The 20,441-nt window shown below is 40.8% G+C and overlaps 1 protein-coding gene across 1 annotated transcript in view; it reads left to right on the top strand.

The window, feature by feature from the left end:
* The window catches only part of PLEKHG2 (pleckstrin homology and RhoGEF domain containing G2), a 361,757-nt gene that overhangs the window by 133,198 nt on the left and 208,118 nt on the right, over nt 1-20,441 (top strand). Inside the window, exon 3 of the mRNA XM_069207509.1 lies at nt 14,870-15,339. Coding sequence (XP_069063610.1) covers nt 14,870-15,339 — 470 coding nt within the window. The remainder of the gene's footprint in view (nt 1-14,869; nt 15,340-20,441) is intronic.

Raw genomic sequence — 20,441 nt, 5'->3', positions numbered from 1 at the left:
TAATAACTACAGAATACGGAGCTATCAGAATAGTGTAGTGGGTAGGAGGGAGAGGAAGGGAGTATAACAATTCTGAAAATAGCAATTGTCGAGAGGAGCACACCTTCAGCCTCTGCAGTTAGTAAGGGCTTAGTTTGTCACTGTGGTTGCAATTGTCAGTTGCCAAGGACAACCTTTCTTGGGGAATGAAACTAATTTGTCCCTGACCCACAGCAAGAGAGAGATGGGAATGAAAGGGGGAGAAAGAAGGAAGAATAGGAGATAAGAAAATATTGGCAAAGAGAGAAAGTAGAGATGAAAAATAATTTTCTGCAGTGAGAGAAGGAGACAAGAAGAGTGGTGGAGGAAGAAATAGACATAACGCGGACTCGGGAATAGGTAGTCTTTGTAAGCAGGCTTTTGACAGCCCAGGCTGCATGCTCCTAAGAAAAACTTTAGGCTGTGCCTTTACTTATTTATTTTCTGAAATTGCGCACTGTAGCTAAATGTCTTGTGTGAAGGTGCTTTGGATACATAGTAGCCAGTGTACTGCAGAAATCATCTTGAGTTCTGGGAGAATGGTGAATAAAGTCGTGATTACACTCAGCAGAAGAAATACAGAACTATTTTGCTTCAGCAGTGACTATAAAAAGCCCGTTCGTTACCTGTGGTGGCGGTCATTTATGTAGCGGTATCTATCGAGGCATCTACCACCAACGCTTTGCAAACCCGCACCCCGCTCTTTTATTACACCTGGAGTGGTTGTTGTGGAATTCGTCACCCGTTTCACATTGAGATCTATGGTAGTATGTGGAACGCTCCACCACCCAACCATGAAACCCATCAGCTCGAAAGACTGACCCAGAAAAACAAAATCACAATTTTTTATGGGGCACGGGTGGGAGTTGATTGGAACACATCCACATGTGACCATATAGATTTGGGGGGGACCGCGAGCAAGTTGTGGGATGCCTCCCACCTGCTGAATTCAAAGGTGCAACAATGATGTTAAGATAGTTATACAAAATTGTCATTATGGTTTCTTGGATGAAGGGCTCAGCATTATTTTACAAAAAGACCCATTCTTCTTTACACATGGTGCATCATAAAGATTACATTATCGTGTACAGTGCACCATGGGAGGCCTGTAATAAAGTCAGTGCATGATAGGGGTTACGTTGTCATACACACAGATTGTGATGGAAGGTATCATATACTTATCTATTATAGGGTTTAGGTCATCATGCACATACTGCAATATGCGATATTCCGTTATGTACGCAATGCATGACGCTGGTTATGTTATCATACACAGATTGCAATGGGAGATATTCTACAATATACTCAACGTTTGTTTGGGGGTTATATGACATGCAGAAATTGCAATAATTTCTTCATGCACAATATGAATGATAGGGGTTATGTTAGTATATGCAAAGTACAATAAGGGATGTGTTTAATATATTCAAAGTAAGATGGGTTACGCTATCAAACATAGATTGGACTGGGAAACATTCTACATTTTACATATTGTGTGTTGTTATACACTGATTGTGGTAGAAGATATTTTCTCACACACAGGCCCTCATTACGAGGCTGGTGGTCATCAGACTCACAGCCTCGATGTGGCAGTCTTACTGCTGCAGACCCGGCGGTAAAGACCACTGCATTAAAAGTTGTGGGGTTTGGCAGAAGTCAAACTGACACAATGCCGCTTGGCCTGCTGGTGCGATCGCACCAATGTGGCCAGCGGTGAGCTCCTCCGGGCTGGCAGCAGGCCTCAGACAGCCGGCCGCATTAGGAGGCAGCATACCACCAGGATATTTGCGGCAGTCGCATCGTCATGAAAAGCCTGGTAGTGATGCACCCAGTGACAGGAATCTTCATTCCTGTTGCCGGGAGACACCCACCCCACACTTCCACACACATGCACCCACATACGTCCAGACACTTACAAACACACACCCCACTCACCCACGCTCTCGCTACATTCACTCGGAGACACACACTCAAACATACACACTGAAACACGCATTCATGCACTTACATGCATCAGGCACACCCATGGAAATGCACACATGCACACAAACACCCCCATTCACGTGCACACATGCACACATTCAATCGCACACATGCACAAATTCTCCATCTCTTCCACATACATGCACGCATTCACCACCCCTCCACATACACGCACACATTCACCACTCATTTCCGCATACGCGCACTCATACTACACCCCTTCCGTACACATGCACGCATTCACCACCCCTTCCACCCTCGACATACATACATGCATTCACCACCCTCTCTGCATATATGCACTCAAACTACATCCCCCTCCGCATACTCGCACTCCCACATGCAAACCCCCCTACCTCCTTACCCCCTCCTAGCATTCAAACAACCACACACTCACCCACACATGCAGACACGCACACACAGACACACAGTCCCTCTGTTGGACGATCAGTTACCTTTTCTGTCAAGGAGGTCGTCCGGGAGGGGATGGATCTCGGCACTTCCACCGCCGGCATTGCGCCGCCTTCAGGACACCGCCACGCAGTATTACAGCTTGTAATACATCGGGCGGAGTCTTGTTGGGGTGGCGGTGCTGGTGGTGGAACCGCCTTTTCAACTCTGTCGGCCAGGCCTGACAGAGTTGGGCGGAAGTCCAAACAGGACTCCTAATATTGCGGTCAGCAGACTGCCAGCACTGGCGGTCTGTTGACTACAGCGGTTTCGGCGGTCTGGTCAAAGACCGCCAAAGTTGTATTGAGGCCCACAATGTGTGGTTGGGGTTATGTTTTCATGCACAATAGGAGATATTCTGTCAAACCTTCAGGTTGTAAGAGAGGTCATTGTATCATAGATTGTGTTATATGTATGATGATGTGTATGTTACACATTCCAACCAATAGGAGATAATCTACTGTATATACTGAGTACATGATTGGGGGTCTGGTTATCCTAAACACATTGCAAAGTGAGACATTCTCACAACCTAATGAATGATAGGGGTTAGATTCTTATGCACTGATTTTAATAGGTGATATTCTGTCATACACCCAATGGAAGATAGATGTTGATCATACAAGGATTGCAATAGGAAATATTCTTTGATACATTCAGTGCAGGATACCGTTCATAGCATATCACATCATACAAGAAGATATTCTATCGTACACATACTCTCTCGCTCGGGTTACTTTATCACACACAATATTGTCAGACACACATTGTGTTGTCAGTGTTATGATAAACCTACAGCACAATAGGAGACATTGTACCATACATTAAATGTATGATACAATATCTCGCATTATTGTACATAGACTGCTATATGAGATAGACTGTCATACACACATCACATGGCTATGGTTATATTCTCTTCCAGGGTGTAACTGTGGTTATTCTATCCTGAAGTGCACTGTATATTAAGTGTTATGCACACTGTGCAAGAGGACACGTTTTCATGCATACACACCAGAGTATAGGTCACCCTGTGATGATGAGGAGCTTTCCTAACGCTGACATACACTAAATGAGTTCTTGGAGCTACAAATAAACATAATACTGGCTGAGAAAATCAACAAGTTATTATTTTCTTGAGAAAAAAAACATGAAGTCAGTTGTCTGTGAAAGAGATATATGAGGCCTATTCCAGAGCAAAGAAGTCAGAACGGGGAAGGAAGCGCTTAATTTGAGCCTACCTTTGGCAGCAGGTGGGACCCACCAGCACTCATTTTTGGGTAGCAACAATCATTTTTCCTCAATAGAGTTTAATTCACAGCAGGAGAAAAAAGCACAAAAGGGGAGAGAAGAAAGAAGAGAAAGACAGAAAATAGTGGCAAAGGGGGACAGCAAGGATGACAAAGAACCGGTATGAGTGAGATAAAGAGGCAGAGAGGATTTGTGGTGGAGTGAAGAGGCATGACGTGGAATCAAGACTATACAGCTTTGGCATTCACCACCCCAACAGTGCTGGCTGCAAGCTTCTGGGCAAAACTTTGGACCCCAACATTTATTCTTTCACAAATTAAGCACTTGGGAATGAATCACCACTACATATTCCTCTGTAGATATCTGAGTGAGCCACTCAGAGCACCTTAAAGGCACTCTGCAGGTTTAGAAGCGAGTGCTAAGAGCCTGGCATAGCAAATATAGAATCAAATTTGTGTTAAAACATAGAACACTTGCTACCACATTTTGAGCTACCTATACCTATCTAAGAATACGCTTTGGCATGCACAGGCAGAGTGCACTTCCTGCAATCACACCAAGAGAGCAAACCCAGTGAAGACACAGAATAGTCTTCTGCACCGTCTTCTATTGCAAGAAGCTGGAAGAAGCCTCAGACTAAACCAGGCACCTCAGTGCTGGGTCAGCATTGATCTAAAAACAGGTTCCTGGCCTCCCTAATATCGAGGGGACTGATTTTATCGGTGTTAGACTTTGACTTGTGGTCCACAATATTGTTTCAGATTTCCATTGTGCCAAATGCATGCGAAGGGAATGTTCTAGATGAGGGTTGAATGATATTATTATTATTATTAGTAGTAGTAGTAGCAGTAGTAAAAGTAGACGTAGCAGTAGTAGTAGTAGTAGTAGTAGTAGTAGTGTTACTATTATTAATATTATCATCATATTGATTTAGGTTGGGCTTTGTACAGCTTTGTTTAATTTCTAATTGCTTTTAAGTCACTGGTGTTACTATTAGCACATTTTATTTCGAAAATACAATGTGTAAAGGTCACGTATAATGCAAAGCGTACAGTAGGTAATTAAACTCACTATGTGTGGAAGGAGTTGTGTTCTTATACGCTGCGCGCAATATAGTGGAGGTTCCCAACCTTTTGACTTCTCTGGACCCCACTTTCTCATTATTGGAACCCAGAGACCCCCACTGAGTCACTTTTGGAATCCAGGAATCCCCCCACTGAGTCATTACTGGAAGCCGGGGCCCCAGGCCTCAACACTGTTGATGATTTGAGCTGCAAAATAATACACAAAAAAGCTTACACAAATGAAAACACATTTTATGTAATTTGCAAACTAAGAAAATAAAGGAAGATTGGAGCTTTTCTAAATTCAGTTGAAGCCACACATCATCCATACTATATTCTGTTTAATGCACCTGCACTGCTCCCACGAATCAATCTGAGGATAATAATTTAATTTTTAGCCTCCAGTTTCAAATTCCTTGACAATTACAGTACCTTTTTAAATTTCCAATTGTACATTTAGCCACTTCATTTATATACACTTTTTAATCTGTTTCTTAGTTAATTTTCTAAGGAGTCACAGACCCCCAGGGGAGGCTTCGCGGACCACAGGGGGTCCCTGGATCACAGGTTGGGGACCACTGCAAAATAGGATGCTTTACACACAATGAATCGTACTTTAGATGTTGGAATATGCACCGTGTGCTGCAAAAGATACTTTATTCACATGTCTTTTACCGGGGCATATGTAATGTCCATTAGCATTTAGAAGGTAAACAGTAAGAGTCATTACCAAGTCTGACATCAACTCCATCTGTTCCTTACATTGCACCGCATGATGGAAGCTGTGTACAGGCCAAACCTGTGCTCTCTGCAGCTAAGTGGATCCTTACCTGACAGAAACCGAGTCCCTGAACTCAGCATTTAGATTTGTGAGGTGGAAGAGTGATATTGGCGCAAGTCCACAAAGTTCCACACAGAAGGAAGAATGCTGGCAGAACATGGTGACCCAGGTTTCTTTAAAGATGAGATCTTTTGTGTCCACCCCTGGGGACGCATCCACCAAAATGAAAAGCCTGCACTCTTCCTGCAAGCTTCCGCCCGGGGTTCTCTCTTTCCTGGCCCCCAGTTCATCGATCTTAGTGTCGACTGAAAAAAGTCGTTGTAGAGGGTGGATGGACCATGAAAAAGAAACTGGCTCCTGAAACATGCATTTAAATGTGTCTTCTGCTCACTGTGAAGTGTCCATCAGCAATAACTGAACGAACATAGAACAAGGTTTACTAAAGTTTTGTGTGCGAGCTCCCACAACACCAAGCAATGATAAGAGACTCAAACAATGCCTTTAATCAGCTTCTGAACGCAAAAGGATTATTTTGACAGATGATAACAGAACCAAAAGACCTTGCGTTGAATTCCATGACACCTTTGATAAACCATTGGGCCTAACGGCGCAAGAACAGTGCAAACTCCCTTGGGATACCAGTCATATTAATATCTACTAAAAGTAGAGTGAAGTAGGATTGCGTCAAGACCTCGCATCAAATGAAAGCTGGTTCCCAATGTACTTTTTACATGTATAATACGTACAAGATTATTGCATAGTACACATTTAATGGAATTTGACCATGGGCAGCCATCTGAGTGAAAATATATGTGCTCAGTGGTAGCCTCTACTACTGTTCCCCCTATGCAGCATCTCGCTACTCTAAGCTCCATTTAAGCATGGTGCCTGATTTTCATGCAGGGTTGCAATTTAGCTTGTAGTCTGCATTTTTAGTTTAGGGAAGCTTCTTTCCCTACATCAGGACAGCCAAACTTAAATAGCATCTGCTTTCACAACAAATCAAAATAAATCACCCCTGGTAAGTGCTTGGCATGACAAAAAGCCTGCAATAATAATGTTCTGATGCATATATGTGTTAATTTCAACATTTATACCTGTTGTCAATCGTGTTTGGATTGGATTATAAAATTTGCTAGCTTCCTTTAAAGAATTAATTTTTCATATATCAGAATCTTTTATCCTTCAGATGTTTATACTTCGTGAACTCAAGAAAAATATAATATGTCCTCCAAATATTGTTTTGTATAGGTGTACAGTTCAATGGATAGGTTTCATTTGTCAATGTCATGCTGCATATATAGGACCGAGCACCATACTCTGTAGTTGCCAAAACTCTCTGTTTAAAGTTGTTGGCTGAGTAAAATGAAATCAAACTTTGCCAAGTGACGGGTGATCTGGAACCGCAAAACATTGCAGTGTTAAAATTCTGCTATTTGTACAAAAATATACATAGATATAATTCTGATGACATATTAAATAGGAGTGCTTTAAATTAAGCTTACACTTGTTTATTTTGGCAAAAGCTACAACTGTCCAAATTAAGAAATAAATGCAACATATTTAATATGTCAATGATTTGTAATCTTTGATATTTCATTTTTTTCATTTTACAACTTTTCTCTGATGTAATCAAGATTGATGATATGAGAGAAGAATGAGAAAATTCTGTGAGTCGAAAGTGAGACTGTTCTTGGGATTGCCCACCAGTGCATGGCGAGGGCGCAGGTTATAGTTACCTTAGGGCAAGAGTTATAGTTACTTGAAATAACTCTAATTATAACTGCTGGTTTTTTATGGGTTTGTGCGAGTAAATTCAGAACCTAACTATAATGTCCCTGTAACCTTTGGTTTTTAAATTAATTTCTATGTTTTTTAAATTCTATTTCCTTACTGTAATGTACCTCTAACCTTTGGTTTTGTCAGTGAATTTCTATGGCTTTTTAAAGTAAAGTCATTTTAATTACTACATGTTAATCCAACCATAGAGGCGCACAGGCGAAGGCCAAGCCCCTATCACCACCCATTATGGGATGGAAGAGAGAGAGAGAGAGAAAGTGAGAGATTGAGAGACAAAGAGAGAGTAAGAGAACGCGATTGAGAGAGAGAAATATAGAGATAGAGAGAGGTTTTTTAGTCTTTGATGAATGATATGCTTAGAAAGAGATATTTCCAGACAAATTGAAAAATAAAATGTATTTGTCAAGAAAAAAGAGTGAGATCACCTTTCGGTATGTACCAGGAACACTGGGGAAGCCTCAAGGCCCCCATGGTTCTAGCCCGCTCCCCGTGTCATGCAGGAGCCAACATTGCTTCCTCACGTTTGACAGCTCCTGCTTGCAGGAAGTGGAATTATGTTTGCTTTTGCTTGATCGGAGTTGTCAGCTCCCACTAAGCAAAAGCAAACAGCTACCTCCTGAGGGTGGGCATCTTGGGAGGTAACAGGAGCCAGCCCTGGGGAGGTGGCGGTACCCAGGGCCATCTATGGCTCCACGAGGGGAGGCCTAGTGGCTCAGGAAGGTGGTGGTCCCCAGGGCAGGGGGTCTGAGATGGACCCCCTTCATTATTTTATTTCAGCTCCGGGGGGGGTGGCGGTCCCTGGGGCGTGGGGGTGCCGTGCAAGCCCCCACATTAATTTTATGTTTAGTCTCAGGGAGGTGGCAGTCCCTGGTGCTGCCGGGGAGGCAGTAATCCCCCCTGCATTAATAGTAAATGTTTTGCCCCAGAAAGGTGGCGGTCCCTGGGACTGCGGGAGGGGCAGCATGGGCCCAACACATTATTTTATCATGATCTGCCCTGGGGAGGTGGCAGTCCCCAGGGCTCTGGTGATCTTCACAGGCCCCCTTAGATTATTTAAGGATGTGAGGGGTGCCGCACAGGCACTCCTGCACACCTAAAAAAGTAGTGCCCTGGGAAGGTGGCAATTCCCGGGGCTTCAGTAAGCCATAGGAGGGGGGGGCCTATGCGCCCCTCTCCTTTATCAGCCCTCTTTGCCCCCGGGACCTGGACAAACAGGGGAGAAAAGAAAAGAAAAGCGCTGGAGACCGTGTTTTTTTTTTAATCTCAGAAAAATCTGTGGATCCATCCACAGATTTTTCAAATATTTTATATATTTTTTTTAATGCTTTTTAGCCCTGAGGGACTCTTACACAAAGACCAAGGGTTCAGGGTATCCCTTCCCCAGGCCCATTTTTAAAAATCTTTTTCCAAGTCCAAAAATGGCTGCCAACACTTTCTTGTTGAAATGTTGGCAGCCAATCATATATCAGCATGGGGACAGTTGGATCCACGGCGGATTGTCATCCCTAAATGTCTATATTTTAAAACCTCTAATATCTGAAAAACTACTGGACGGATTTACACTGAATCACAAAAAGCACACTTTCTAGACCAAGAGCTAGCTTTCTACCAAATATAGTGTAATTCCATCCAGCGGTTCGGGCTGTAGCCATGTTCAAAATCATTATGGGAAAATGCATGGGGAAAAAGCATTTTGGGACCCCATGTTTCTTGGCCCCAGCTGGACAGATCACCCCAAAACTTCCAAGACAGCAGCTGAACTGGCTGAAGTATACGTTTAGAAAATTTAATGAGGGTTCGTCAAGTGGCGTCAAAGTTATTGACAAAATAAAAAATGCTCTTCCTATAGAACCTAGGTCCTAAGTATATCTACCTACTGGCGACCAGTAGGTTTTTTAATATATATATATATATACATATATATATATATATATATATATATATATTTACATATATATATATATATATACACACATCGGGATGTTATAGTTAGGTTCTGAATTTCTCTGGTTTTGTGCGAGTAAATTCAGAACCTAACTATAACTTTTTTAAGTGCGTGTGTGTGTGTATATATATATATATATATATATATAAATATATATATATATATATATATAATGTGATGTCCAGATTTCTGTACAAAAGGACGGTTTGCAGACAACCATTTTCCACAAACCAACAGCCTGCAATTCTATTCTGCATGGTAAAAGCGGCCATCCTAAAGCTTTGAAATGGAGCATTCCATATAGTCAATTTCTACGGGCTCGTAGAATTTGTTCCAACGATGAATGCTTCAATATTGAGATTGTGACTATGACACAGAGATTTCTGGAGAGAGGATATCCCTTGAAGATTCTCAAAGATGCCCATTTGAGGGTCTTGAATATGTCCAGAGAAAAACTGCTTTTTAAATCTGATAGCATCAATAATCAAGATCTAAATGAAGGATCGCCACCTAGACTGTTTCTGGAATTCAATTCCGAACACTCACATCTAAATAACATTATACAAAAAAATTGGCATGTTTTGAGACATGATTCTGCCATCAAGGATAGTATAGGTCCTCATCCACATATCACATATCGTAAAACCCAATCACTGGGTGACCATCTCACCAGAAGCCTATTTCAAAGTCCCAAAGCCAATATGTCCTGGCTGGCTAAGAAAAGTTTGGGCTTTTGGAAATGTGGACACTGTAAATCTTATTCATATGCACAAAACACTCACACCTATACTACCTTTGAAGGGAAAATCTGTGATATAACAGATCGTATCACATGCGAAACTGAATATGTTGTATATGTCATTGAATGTGGTTGTCACAAAAAATATGTATGCAGTACCATCCACAAATTGAAAGTTAGGTTCTTGCAACATCTTAGAGCCATCAAGAATCATGATCCATCTTACCCCCTAGCTAAGCACTTTTGGGATGTACATGAAGGTAATTGCAGCTCTTTAATATTTTATGGTATCAAAACCATTGCTGTCCATCCCCGGGGAGGGAATAGAACTGCACATTTGAGACAAATTGAGTCAAAAATGATTTTACTTTTAGGTACAGAACACCCTTGGGGTCACAATTTGGACGCAGAGCTCTATGTTCATCTGTGAGATTTTAGATCCCTTTACATATATATATATATTTTATATATATAAATTATTTCGTAGAAAATATGAAATTCAATTGATTCTCTTTTAAAAAATATTGTTCTTTAGGATCCTTTATTGATTTATTATGTTTCCGGATTGATATTTAGCTTATTTAGCTTATTTTGTAATTTTTCTTTTTATATACAAATTCACTTTAGGGTGTTACACTCATCTAACTTATTTCTATACTGTAATATATGCCCTTGGGAAGGCTAGCGGTGCGCATATATATTTTCCTGTTGCCGAATTCGTTGGGTTTGTTTGCAATTTCCTAATTAATGTTAAGTTTGCCTATCATATGGACATATGAATTGATTTTTTCTTCTCTTTTTTAGAATATATAATATTCAGAGGATTACGACTAATTTAATGAATTATATTATGATCCATGCAAAATGAAATTTGATATTGTTATTGAAAAAATTTCCATAAACTGTATAGAATTTTGGCGATCAATATTTATTCACATTTTTGTCCATTTTAGATATTACGTTTATTGATATCTTCTTCTTAGAATTGATTGAATTTATTCTTTTTATCCAGTCTTCTATTTATAGCTTGTATATAGATTGAATGTATTGTAAATGATTGATAGTACATATATTTATATAATTATTTATTTATTTATATATCAGGCTTTTAAAACTATTAGGCAAAAAGTGGATAATATGTCGATACTAAGTGCAAAAAAGTGAAAAGGAAAAAAGGAAGAGTGAAAAAGAGGAAAAACACTATATATGGGGTATTCTCTTTCTTGTATTCAACAATTGATTGTGATTATTTTTATGCTTTTATAGGCGATCAGATCATATTTGTGATATTGCACTATAACATGAAAAGAAATATATAATGTTATATTTGAAGTCCTTATTTCAAACAGAGCACAGGTCTAGGAGTTTTCTACCTTGTAAACTGAGAACTGCCACGTTACAAAATGGCCGCTCCGCTTGCATGTCTCTTGAGCTGTGCAGTTAACAACAAAGAAGGACTATATGGTTTAAATAGTTGAGTGTAAAAATGTTTGCCAATGTCCTGTTCAAGGCTTCGGCCGAAACGCGTAGACATTTGGTTGGGACAGCGTGTGTTTGTTGTATGGTGGGCACACTATTGATTTTCTTTTGTGCTTTTGTACCAACTTTTGCAGGTTTAATTTACCTGCATTTAAATCTTTTTTTCAATAAATAGCAGCCGATGAAATTATTCAAAAGTGGTTTTTGATTACTTTACGAGCTGGTTTTGGATGATGTGCAGCCCTTGGTGTGCGATTACAATGCACCAGTTTTTTTGAATACACATATATATATATATATATATATATATATATATATAATGTGTGTATATTATTTATTCACTTAAAAAAAACAAAGGTTACAGGGGCATTATATTATATATATAAATATATATATATATGTTTGTTAAACAGATCTTAACAATATTGTATATTTTTAAAGCATAAGTAGTATATATTTGTACAAAGAAATACACATATCTAAAAACATACAAATAATCAAATTATAAATATTTATATGCACAGGCCAATGCTATATGTTTGTGTATGAGGGTATTGGTCATGTAGAAAAGAGCCAACTCTTGAGTAGTCTTGTGAAAATAAGACAGTTGCCGTGGCTCTTTTTTTCGGGGTAATGAATTGCAGCAGAGTTCTGAATTTGTTGTCATTTTTTCATAGTTGATAAAGATAATCTGTGTTTGGAGGCAATTGGCGTAATCAAGTTTAGACACTACAAGAGAAATAGTAGCTTGGACCTTGTGTGGAAGTGCTATGTAATAGCTTTGCAGAGTTTTCATAGTGATGAAGCTTGATCTTGTTATCTTGTCCACTTGGGCATTCACTGATAAGTTGGAGTCCATGGTAACTCCAAGGTTTCTTACTTCCTTACCCACTCTAGGTGGTAGCCCCAGATTGTCAGGCCAGGGGCAGAGTGGGTCATAATTTTTCCAGTTGTCACATGTGAGTATTCCAGTTTTGGAATTATTCAATTTGAGGTGGCTCCATGCCATACACTGATCAACAGTGCTTAGGCAACTTAAAATGTTTGAGTTTCCAATGTCTTAGGCTCTTTCCAGTTTAGGAACTATTTGTGTATCATCTGCATAGTTATAGAATGTGAGCTGGAATTCTTTGATTATTGCTGGGAATGATTTCATGTAAAAGTTGAAAATCAGGGGGGAGATGATAGAGGCTTGAGGGACCCTTGTTTTTGTGAACTGTGGTTTGTATGCGGAAAGGGGAGTTTGGATAAAATTAGCCTAGTTTTGAAGGAAAGATGTGTTCCAGTCGAGATCAGTCCCCTGTATGCCGGCTTCATAGAGTCTTTGGTTTAGAGTGTCAACTGTGTCAAATTGACCCATCATTATGATCCAGGGTGTATCAAATGGTCCCTCAGTTTTATTAAGCACATATAATGTGAAACAAACATTATTTTGATGTTCAGATCAAATTGTCCAACCTTAAAGTGGGGCACAATACCCAGTTTAACCAGAATTGTATTCAAGTGAATATGAAATTGAACCAGTATCATAATGTTGCTGCATATCAAATGGAGCCACTGGTGTTGTGGGGGCATATCTAATTGTATTAGGATCATAGATGGACTGCATGTATTATAATTGGTATAATGGGCTACGAGTCCAGTGGAGAGATTTCTGTGAAAGAGCTGCACAAAAGCTAGTGATCTTCATGTGAAACATAAATGTAAAATGTCAGCTTATCAAGCAGAATAAGAATGTGATAGGGTAGCATGTGTTTCTGAAAAACCAAAGAAAATGGACCAGTTGGGCTCTACACTCTATATACTCCGGATGATGTCCTTCCCATGGGTTTTGGGCTCAAACCTTGACAGATATTGGGGCAATGCACCCCCCCCCAACTGTTGTGGTAATGATTTCCAAATTCTGTTCAAATGTATATGATACTCGGGTCCTAATGAAGCAAGGGCTTCTTGGAACGTTTCCAATAAATGTTGATCTTAAATGTTCCTCCACCATGCTTCTCTTTCCTGAAAGCATCAATGGGCAGCAAATCCATCCACAATAATAGTGGAAGTCCATTCTGAAAGAGATGAAAAGTAGATATGACAGTAGAATTTCTTTGCAAGGTTCATGAGTGAAACATTGTTTATTTCACATTTTCATCCGCTGGACTTCAGTGAACAAAAACATTAATTGAAAGTTATATAAGAGTAAGGGAAGATATACAGAACACAAAAATTCATGCTAAATAAGGGAGAATGCAATACAGATCAGTTCAAAAACTTTGCTATTTACAGTTTTTCAAGTTCATGGAATAGCGCTTGAATAGTCGGTAGATTCAGGGGTTAATGAGTTTAAAATATGAGGTTGTGAATGTTCGATGGTTGGGGAAAGATTACTTAAAAGGAGAAGCCTAAGATAATGAATGGTGTTAGCGATTTGTCTTTCTGGGTTCTTTCTGGCATGCTGAGGATTAGAGTTTTGTTGATTCGGCTGCTCAGATGAATGGTGGCTGGTGAGTAAATGTCCCCAGGTGGAACTTTCCGCATGTGCGTACTGCTGTACTGAGCTGGAGTTTCTCTATGCCATACATAGTTATCCTCTGCTTGGGGAGGGGGATACGTTATAGTATAGGGATCAAGCGGTGCAGGTCTTGTTTTCATGTTTTTTTGTGTTATTTTGCATTAGTATAGTGCATTGTTACTATTTGTATGATTCCATAGCCGTTTTGCAATCTGAGGGCACTTGCCTACCTAGGGACGCAGTAGAACTCTGGTAAATCTTTTTGGATATAAATATAGTTTCCAGACATTCTCAGCTTTCAACACTTGTGTTGCTACTGCTGTCTTGTATAATATAAAAAAAATACATTTTAAGTTAACTGTGCATTGATCGCTAGGTTGCTGGAACTGTATGGCTATGCATAGGATGCAACTGGTATTGGGGGCATGGTGTTCATGTACCTGAGTAATCCAATGGCATGTTTGTTTGTTCACTTAGGCCGTCATTACGAGTGGCTCGTAAAGTTCGTGGGCCCCGTAACAGTAAGTTTTTAGTTTTCACACTTCGAGTTTGCTCTTTGTGAAATACCAGGGTAAAACAAGTGGGAGACAGCTCAGTAACACAGAATCCCACAGGTTATTTATCCAAAGTTTGTAATCATTATCTTTTTTTTAAAACGTATAAATTGGACAGGGGTGAGACAGGTACTACAAGAGTGAGCCTGAATAGTCACAATTGTAGTCAATCAACTACTAGATTAAACAGTTTTTAGTCTTGTGAGGGACAGATAAAGTTGCTTGTTGGCCATCTTGAAAGGGATACATGTTCCTAATGGCTCATAAAATATATAATTGTAATGTCTGTTTTTGTCTTTCAGTGGGCACCAGACCTTCATCCGTCTCTTCGCTGAGCGGGATCGTCGGCAGCATGTCCACTGGCCCCATCTCAGGAAGCTGCACCTCTGTGAACACGGTGTGCTCGGACAGCGACAGACCCGTCAGCCTCAGCTCCTCTGCCTCCTCCGCTTCGCTGCAGGACAGCCAGAGCTCCTTTGGTAGCAGCGGGGCACTGGGCTCCTCGCACTATGGCTCTCCTTACATGCCACAAAATGGCAGCGACATCAGTCTGGACCTGACCCCTGTGGCCCACCTAGATGGGCAGTGTGAAGCGGGACATGCAGGCAACGGCATGAAAAGGTTTCATGCTGACATCCAAAGCTGTTCCTGCTCTCCGATACTAACTAAAGCCCGGGACCCCAAGGCCAAGCTCTCCCATGTGGATAGGGTGGTACTGGAGATCTTAGAGACGGAACAAGCATATGTCCGGGACTTGAAGAGCATTGTCGAGGTGAGACCTGAGCTACAAACCTTTCCATTTTTCTCACCAAATGTCCTTCTTCTGCCCCCTCCCTGAGAAGCCTGACTCCAAGCAGTGCACTTCTATATGAGGATGTAGGAATGAGAATGTGATTGACTGTGAATGAGGGATATTTCTGTATTTATTATCGGTGGCTGTGGATCTTCTTCTTCGACTATGCCATGAACATTTATTCGCACCCACTGTTCTTCCGTCCCCCAACGGCAGCCTCTTTAGTATATAAATACTGCCTATAAAATGGGAGACCCTGCTTTGGAGAGGTTATATGTACTGAGCTCAGTTTTATCTTAGGGTTGTGTGTTGTTTGCATGAGGGATAAAAGTGTGTTATGTCTACAGTATGTGAAATTGGACCTTAGATGCATGATATTACAAATGCTCACACTATAATATAAGTTTCAGGGTGTGTACTATTAGTGCACTGGTGCATGGGTTGCATGGTGCTTTCCCTGGTCTCATCTAGTAATTGAGATCTGTGGCCCCCTTCTGTATTGATGTTTGAGATGAGTTGATTAGTCATTGTCTGAACTGGGGTCAGAGGTTAAAGATTTACCACTTTTTCACAGAGGCTGAGATCTGATCTTTGTGTCCCCCCCACCCCACTTCTTATTTTGTGCTGGGGTGAACACCCAAGTATGCATTGTTCTTAGAGATGGAAATGTCAATATTTGGGTTAGTAGTTGTTTGTTTCTTCTCTGTCTGCAGTGTCGCCGGAATCTGAATTGCATAATATCTCCGACCCCTGCAAAGTTATGCATGATAACTTAGACACTCAGTAATCAGGCAATATTTTACTTTTTTAGAACACTAGCTTTACTTGCTGAGGGTAAATGACCAATTTTGTGAGCCCTACCTTTCAATTTCCAAGTAGTGAACTTAAAGAGGTCTAAGCCGGGGGCTCAGAATCTGAGCTGTCTGAATTTTCCATCTTGGGTTCCTGGGACCTGACTGAGATGTACATTTATTTACATTGATTTTGCTGACAGTGACAGCTGTGTGGGGATCTGCCTTTATGGGTTGTCAAAAGATGGCACTCAGACCTTAGGTTTGTATTCTTCTTACTAGCTGTTCTGAAATTACAGATATGTTGGTTATTTAGTGGTTGACTGCTTCCTTTTGGCTTTCCTGCTTACATTGAGAGGTGAGTCGTTGCATACACAACCACCAGTTCTAACTTTGACGGTTCATTAAACCATCATTGGTATCACAGTTCAATATTCAGTGGTGTGGGGCATCTCTAATAAATGAGTTGCAGATCATGAGGTTCCTCTTGACTAGTCTAAGCTCTGATATCAATAATGTCTCCAGTCGCTGTTCTGAGAGAAGCAGCACATGCATGTCAGCTGTTCTTAGATCAGATGCACATGAAGTGTATCATGGTGTTTGTCTTGGTGTCTTCTGAATCATGCATGTTTTTAACTGCGTTCTATGTTCCACCATTCCCCAATCAGCAATCAGGGCAATGTGATGTAGTAAGTTTCTTCAATTCGAGTAATAGCCCAGGAGTCTAATTTTTTAACGTTTGTATTTTTGGGTCCTGTTTTAGTGTAAATTATGCAATAGTTCAGGCATGTCACAGAGGCATCATTCCCTATTTGGTGGTAAGTAGATGTAGAACCTTTATTTTGAAAAGCCTATGTTGCAGCCATTAGGATGTTAACTTTGAATCTTTTAGCACTGTGTTAAAGCCTATGAATGGGTATTCTGTTACATGAATTCTCACATGTTACTGTCATTGGGAACAGGTTTGGTGTTGGTAACACCCTCTAACAACCTCTGGGGGGGTAGAAGATTTGCATTATGATAATCCTGCTAGGCCCTGTTTGGAGGGGTTCAATATTGTTTGACATCTATAATTGTGTACATATTTTTAATTGTATGGCTGCATGCATAAAAAGTGTCTTGTGAGAAAGCCTAACCTGATAGTGTATGGCTGAGTTAGACATGGTTATAACCACTGATGAAGTCTGTAGGCTTGATTGGTTCATTTGGAAAAGTTGTGTTAGATGCCAAAGGTATGATTGCTTTATTACATTATAAAGATGGCAGATCTGACTTTCTTTCCGGGTGAATCGACATAAGTCTATTTCAAAGTCTGTAGATAGGTATTTTGTTACATGGGACCCGTCAGATTACTGTAGCAACCAAGAGTGTTGATTACATCCTCGAGCCAACTCTGTTGATTGAAGATTTTCACTGTTATAATATTTGTAGGCCCTCTTACACGTGGTTGTATATTGCTTTGGCAACAATATTGTCTTCTTCCCCAATCAGGACTTACAAGATTGCCAAAGGAAGATATTAAGCATTTGGGTGTTGTTCCACCTAACTGGAACCCCTTTATGGACATACTTGACACATTTCAATTATGTTATGTGAACAGTGACATGATAGCAACAGGTAGGAGTCACATTTCTTCAGGTAATTAAAAAGAGCACTCAACAGACCTACTCTGAGTCCAGTTCAGTCCTGACAGTGCAACATTCAAAAGCATCATAGATCTGCATTATGATGACACTCACAAAGTACTGTTCCAGTGTAACTGACCAGTGTGATGTTTGATGTGTAACAATTTTGGAGTAGTGTTGGCCATAGTTATTATTGTGTTGCCACTCAAAGATTAACAATCTGTTGCTTCTAAACTTGGCATCTATGTTGAACCTTTAAAACAACAATAAGTACAATACCATTGCAAGGCAACTGCCCTATGCTCTTATGTTATTTTATTTTTTATTGCAAGCATATGCCTACTGCATTTAGATGGCATCATGTTTTAATATTTTTTTTTCTTTTAATTTATCTTACATATCATTCTAGAGTGTGTGCTTGTTTTATTATGGATGGGTAAGCAAGCAGGTGAATTCTAGAATGAGTCAGTGGATGAATGAGTGGATGCGTGAGTTCAAGGATGTCTGACAGAGTGAATCTATCATGACTTACCAAGTGTCTAAACTCGCTTTCTCAGGAGCACTTACGAATAGAAGCTTGATATATTCACATATTGAGTGCTTGTTTGAAGCTGGTGACCAGAGCCGAAGTTTTCAATTCTGAAGCCAGTGGTCCTGACATGGATGCACAGCGGTGGGAAAACAGACCACTGGTGCACAACTGTTGTCCAAGTCCACAAATGTCTGTGTGCAATAGTGAACTCCAATGAAAATGACACAGAATCGAGATTGGCATAGATCCAGACAAGCAATATCAATCTAGGCATGATGATCCTGAAAAATCTGGCATGCATCCAGCTTTCAGAAGCTAAGTTGGACATTCCAGATGAAGACCGATGATCTGCACTGCTGTGTAGAACCAGACATTCCTTCATTCATATGTTGTGGTTAAAGGGGTGTGGGCCTGCCAAAGTCCTGATCACGGGAACAGACATGTGTGGTGAGAGAGGAAAGGTGAAGACAAAGGAATTTGGGTCATCAATGCCTTATGTACAGAATTGTAAAAATGTTTTCAAATGCATTATGAAATCTCCCCTGGACCTCTGCCTCTGCATTATCACTCTTTCCAAAATGCAGAAAAATTAACATCCAGTGGTAAGGAGGTGTTGACTTTTAGGCTGTCCAGTGTATGCAGGAGATATTGTGTAGTAGGATTAGAAAATGTGCACTTTCATGCACTCTCTGCTGAATTAAGTTGTTCTAAGGAAAGACTTCTTCCCTCAGATCAGGGAATTTGAGTACAGGCCCTATAAGAAATATATATTGATTTCACGTTGGATGTAGGCGTACTAATCAGAACACTGCTTTGCAAAAGAAATGACCAACAACAACATCTCAATCTAGTTCAAATCTAGGTAAAGCAGGCAAAATGGAGCAAAGTCTTGCTTGATAAATTAGAAGTGAAAGTGTAGCCAAACTGCAAGCATGTAGACATTGTACCCATTATTTAATTTACAGCCTCATTTGAAGCCTTGAAAAAGCATAGGCAGTTTTCAGAAACGTAGAATGATTTGGAAATATAAAGGATAGTTGTAAAATGCAATTGTGAGCTAAATATTGCAGAGATCCAGACATAGATGATATTCTTGCAGTAGATGGGAGTAAGCCAAGCATAACAGGAGCCTAGTTTGGGCGGCTGTCTGGCTCTGGCTTGGCCCTTGGCCCCATTGGACTGGCGAGGCAAAACAAATCTAAGCCAGGTATGCCAGACACTGACACATTGCCTCCTTAAAGCTGTTCTCAAATGACAAAAACTGCTAACTGCATTTCTCCTTCAACATTTGCTTTAAGAAAGACCACTCAAATCACTGCTAAACTGAAACACTACAATCGTATTCACAGAGGTTTTTGTTCTGATCTCTTTAGTGGCTATTGTTTCCTCAGAAGACTTAGGGCCTCATTTAGAGTTTGGAGGGCTGTTACTGTGTCACAAACGTGAGGGATATCCCGTCAGCAGTATTACGATCCCATTATAGCCTATGGAGATCATAATACAGAGGATGGGATATCCGTCTCGTTTGTGACCGGGTAAACCGTCCTCCAACCTCTAAATAAGGCCCAAGGGTAGGTCGCTCCCCCTGCCGCTGCAGCTCCTCCAAGTTCCCGAGTTCCTGTGTTCCTGAGACCCTCCTAACTGTAAGTACCCCCCTCCTCCCAGCCCCTCGCCCTGCCCCGCGCCACTCACCTTCTCTCCTGCTCCTGCTTCTTTTCCTCCTCTCTGTCTCTTCCTCCTCGCTCCCCCTCTGCAATCTTCTTCTGTGTTCTTCTGTTCTTCTCTTCTGTTCTTCCCTTCTGTTCTTCTGTGTTCTTCCGGTCTTCTGTGTTCTTCTTCTCTGTTCTTCTCGGTGCTTCTGTGTTCTTCTTCTCGGTTCTTCTGTGTTCTTCTCTGTTCTTCTCTGTTGTTCTGCTCTTCCGATCTTCTGTGCTTCTGTCTTCTGCTCTTCTGTCTTCTGTTCTTCTGTTCTTCTGTCTTCTGCTCTTCCGGTCTTCTGTTCTTCTGTCTTCTGTTCTTCTGTCTTCTGTTCTCCTGTCTTCGGCTCTTCTACCTCCTCCGTCTTCTTCCCCCGATCCTGCCCTCCTGCTCCTTCCTCATCCCCCTCCCTCACTCGCCTCCCCCTCTCTCACC

Source organism: Pleurodeles waltl, chromosome 9 (genome assembly GCF_031143425.1).
Source record: "Pleurodeles waltl isolate 20211129_DDA chromosome 9, aPleWal1.hap1.20221129, whole genome shotgun sequence".
Classification (NCBI taxonomy): Eukaryota; Metazoa; Chordata; class Amphibia; order Caudata; family Salamandridae; genus Pleurodeles; species Pleurodeles waltl.
The sequence above is the reverse complement of the archived record's forward strand: the minus strand, read 5'-3'. Positions and strand labels throughout refer to the sequence as shown.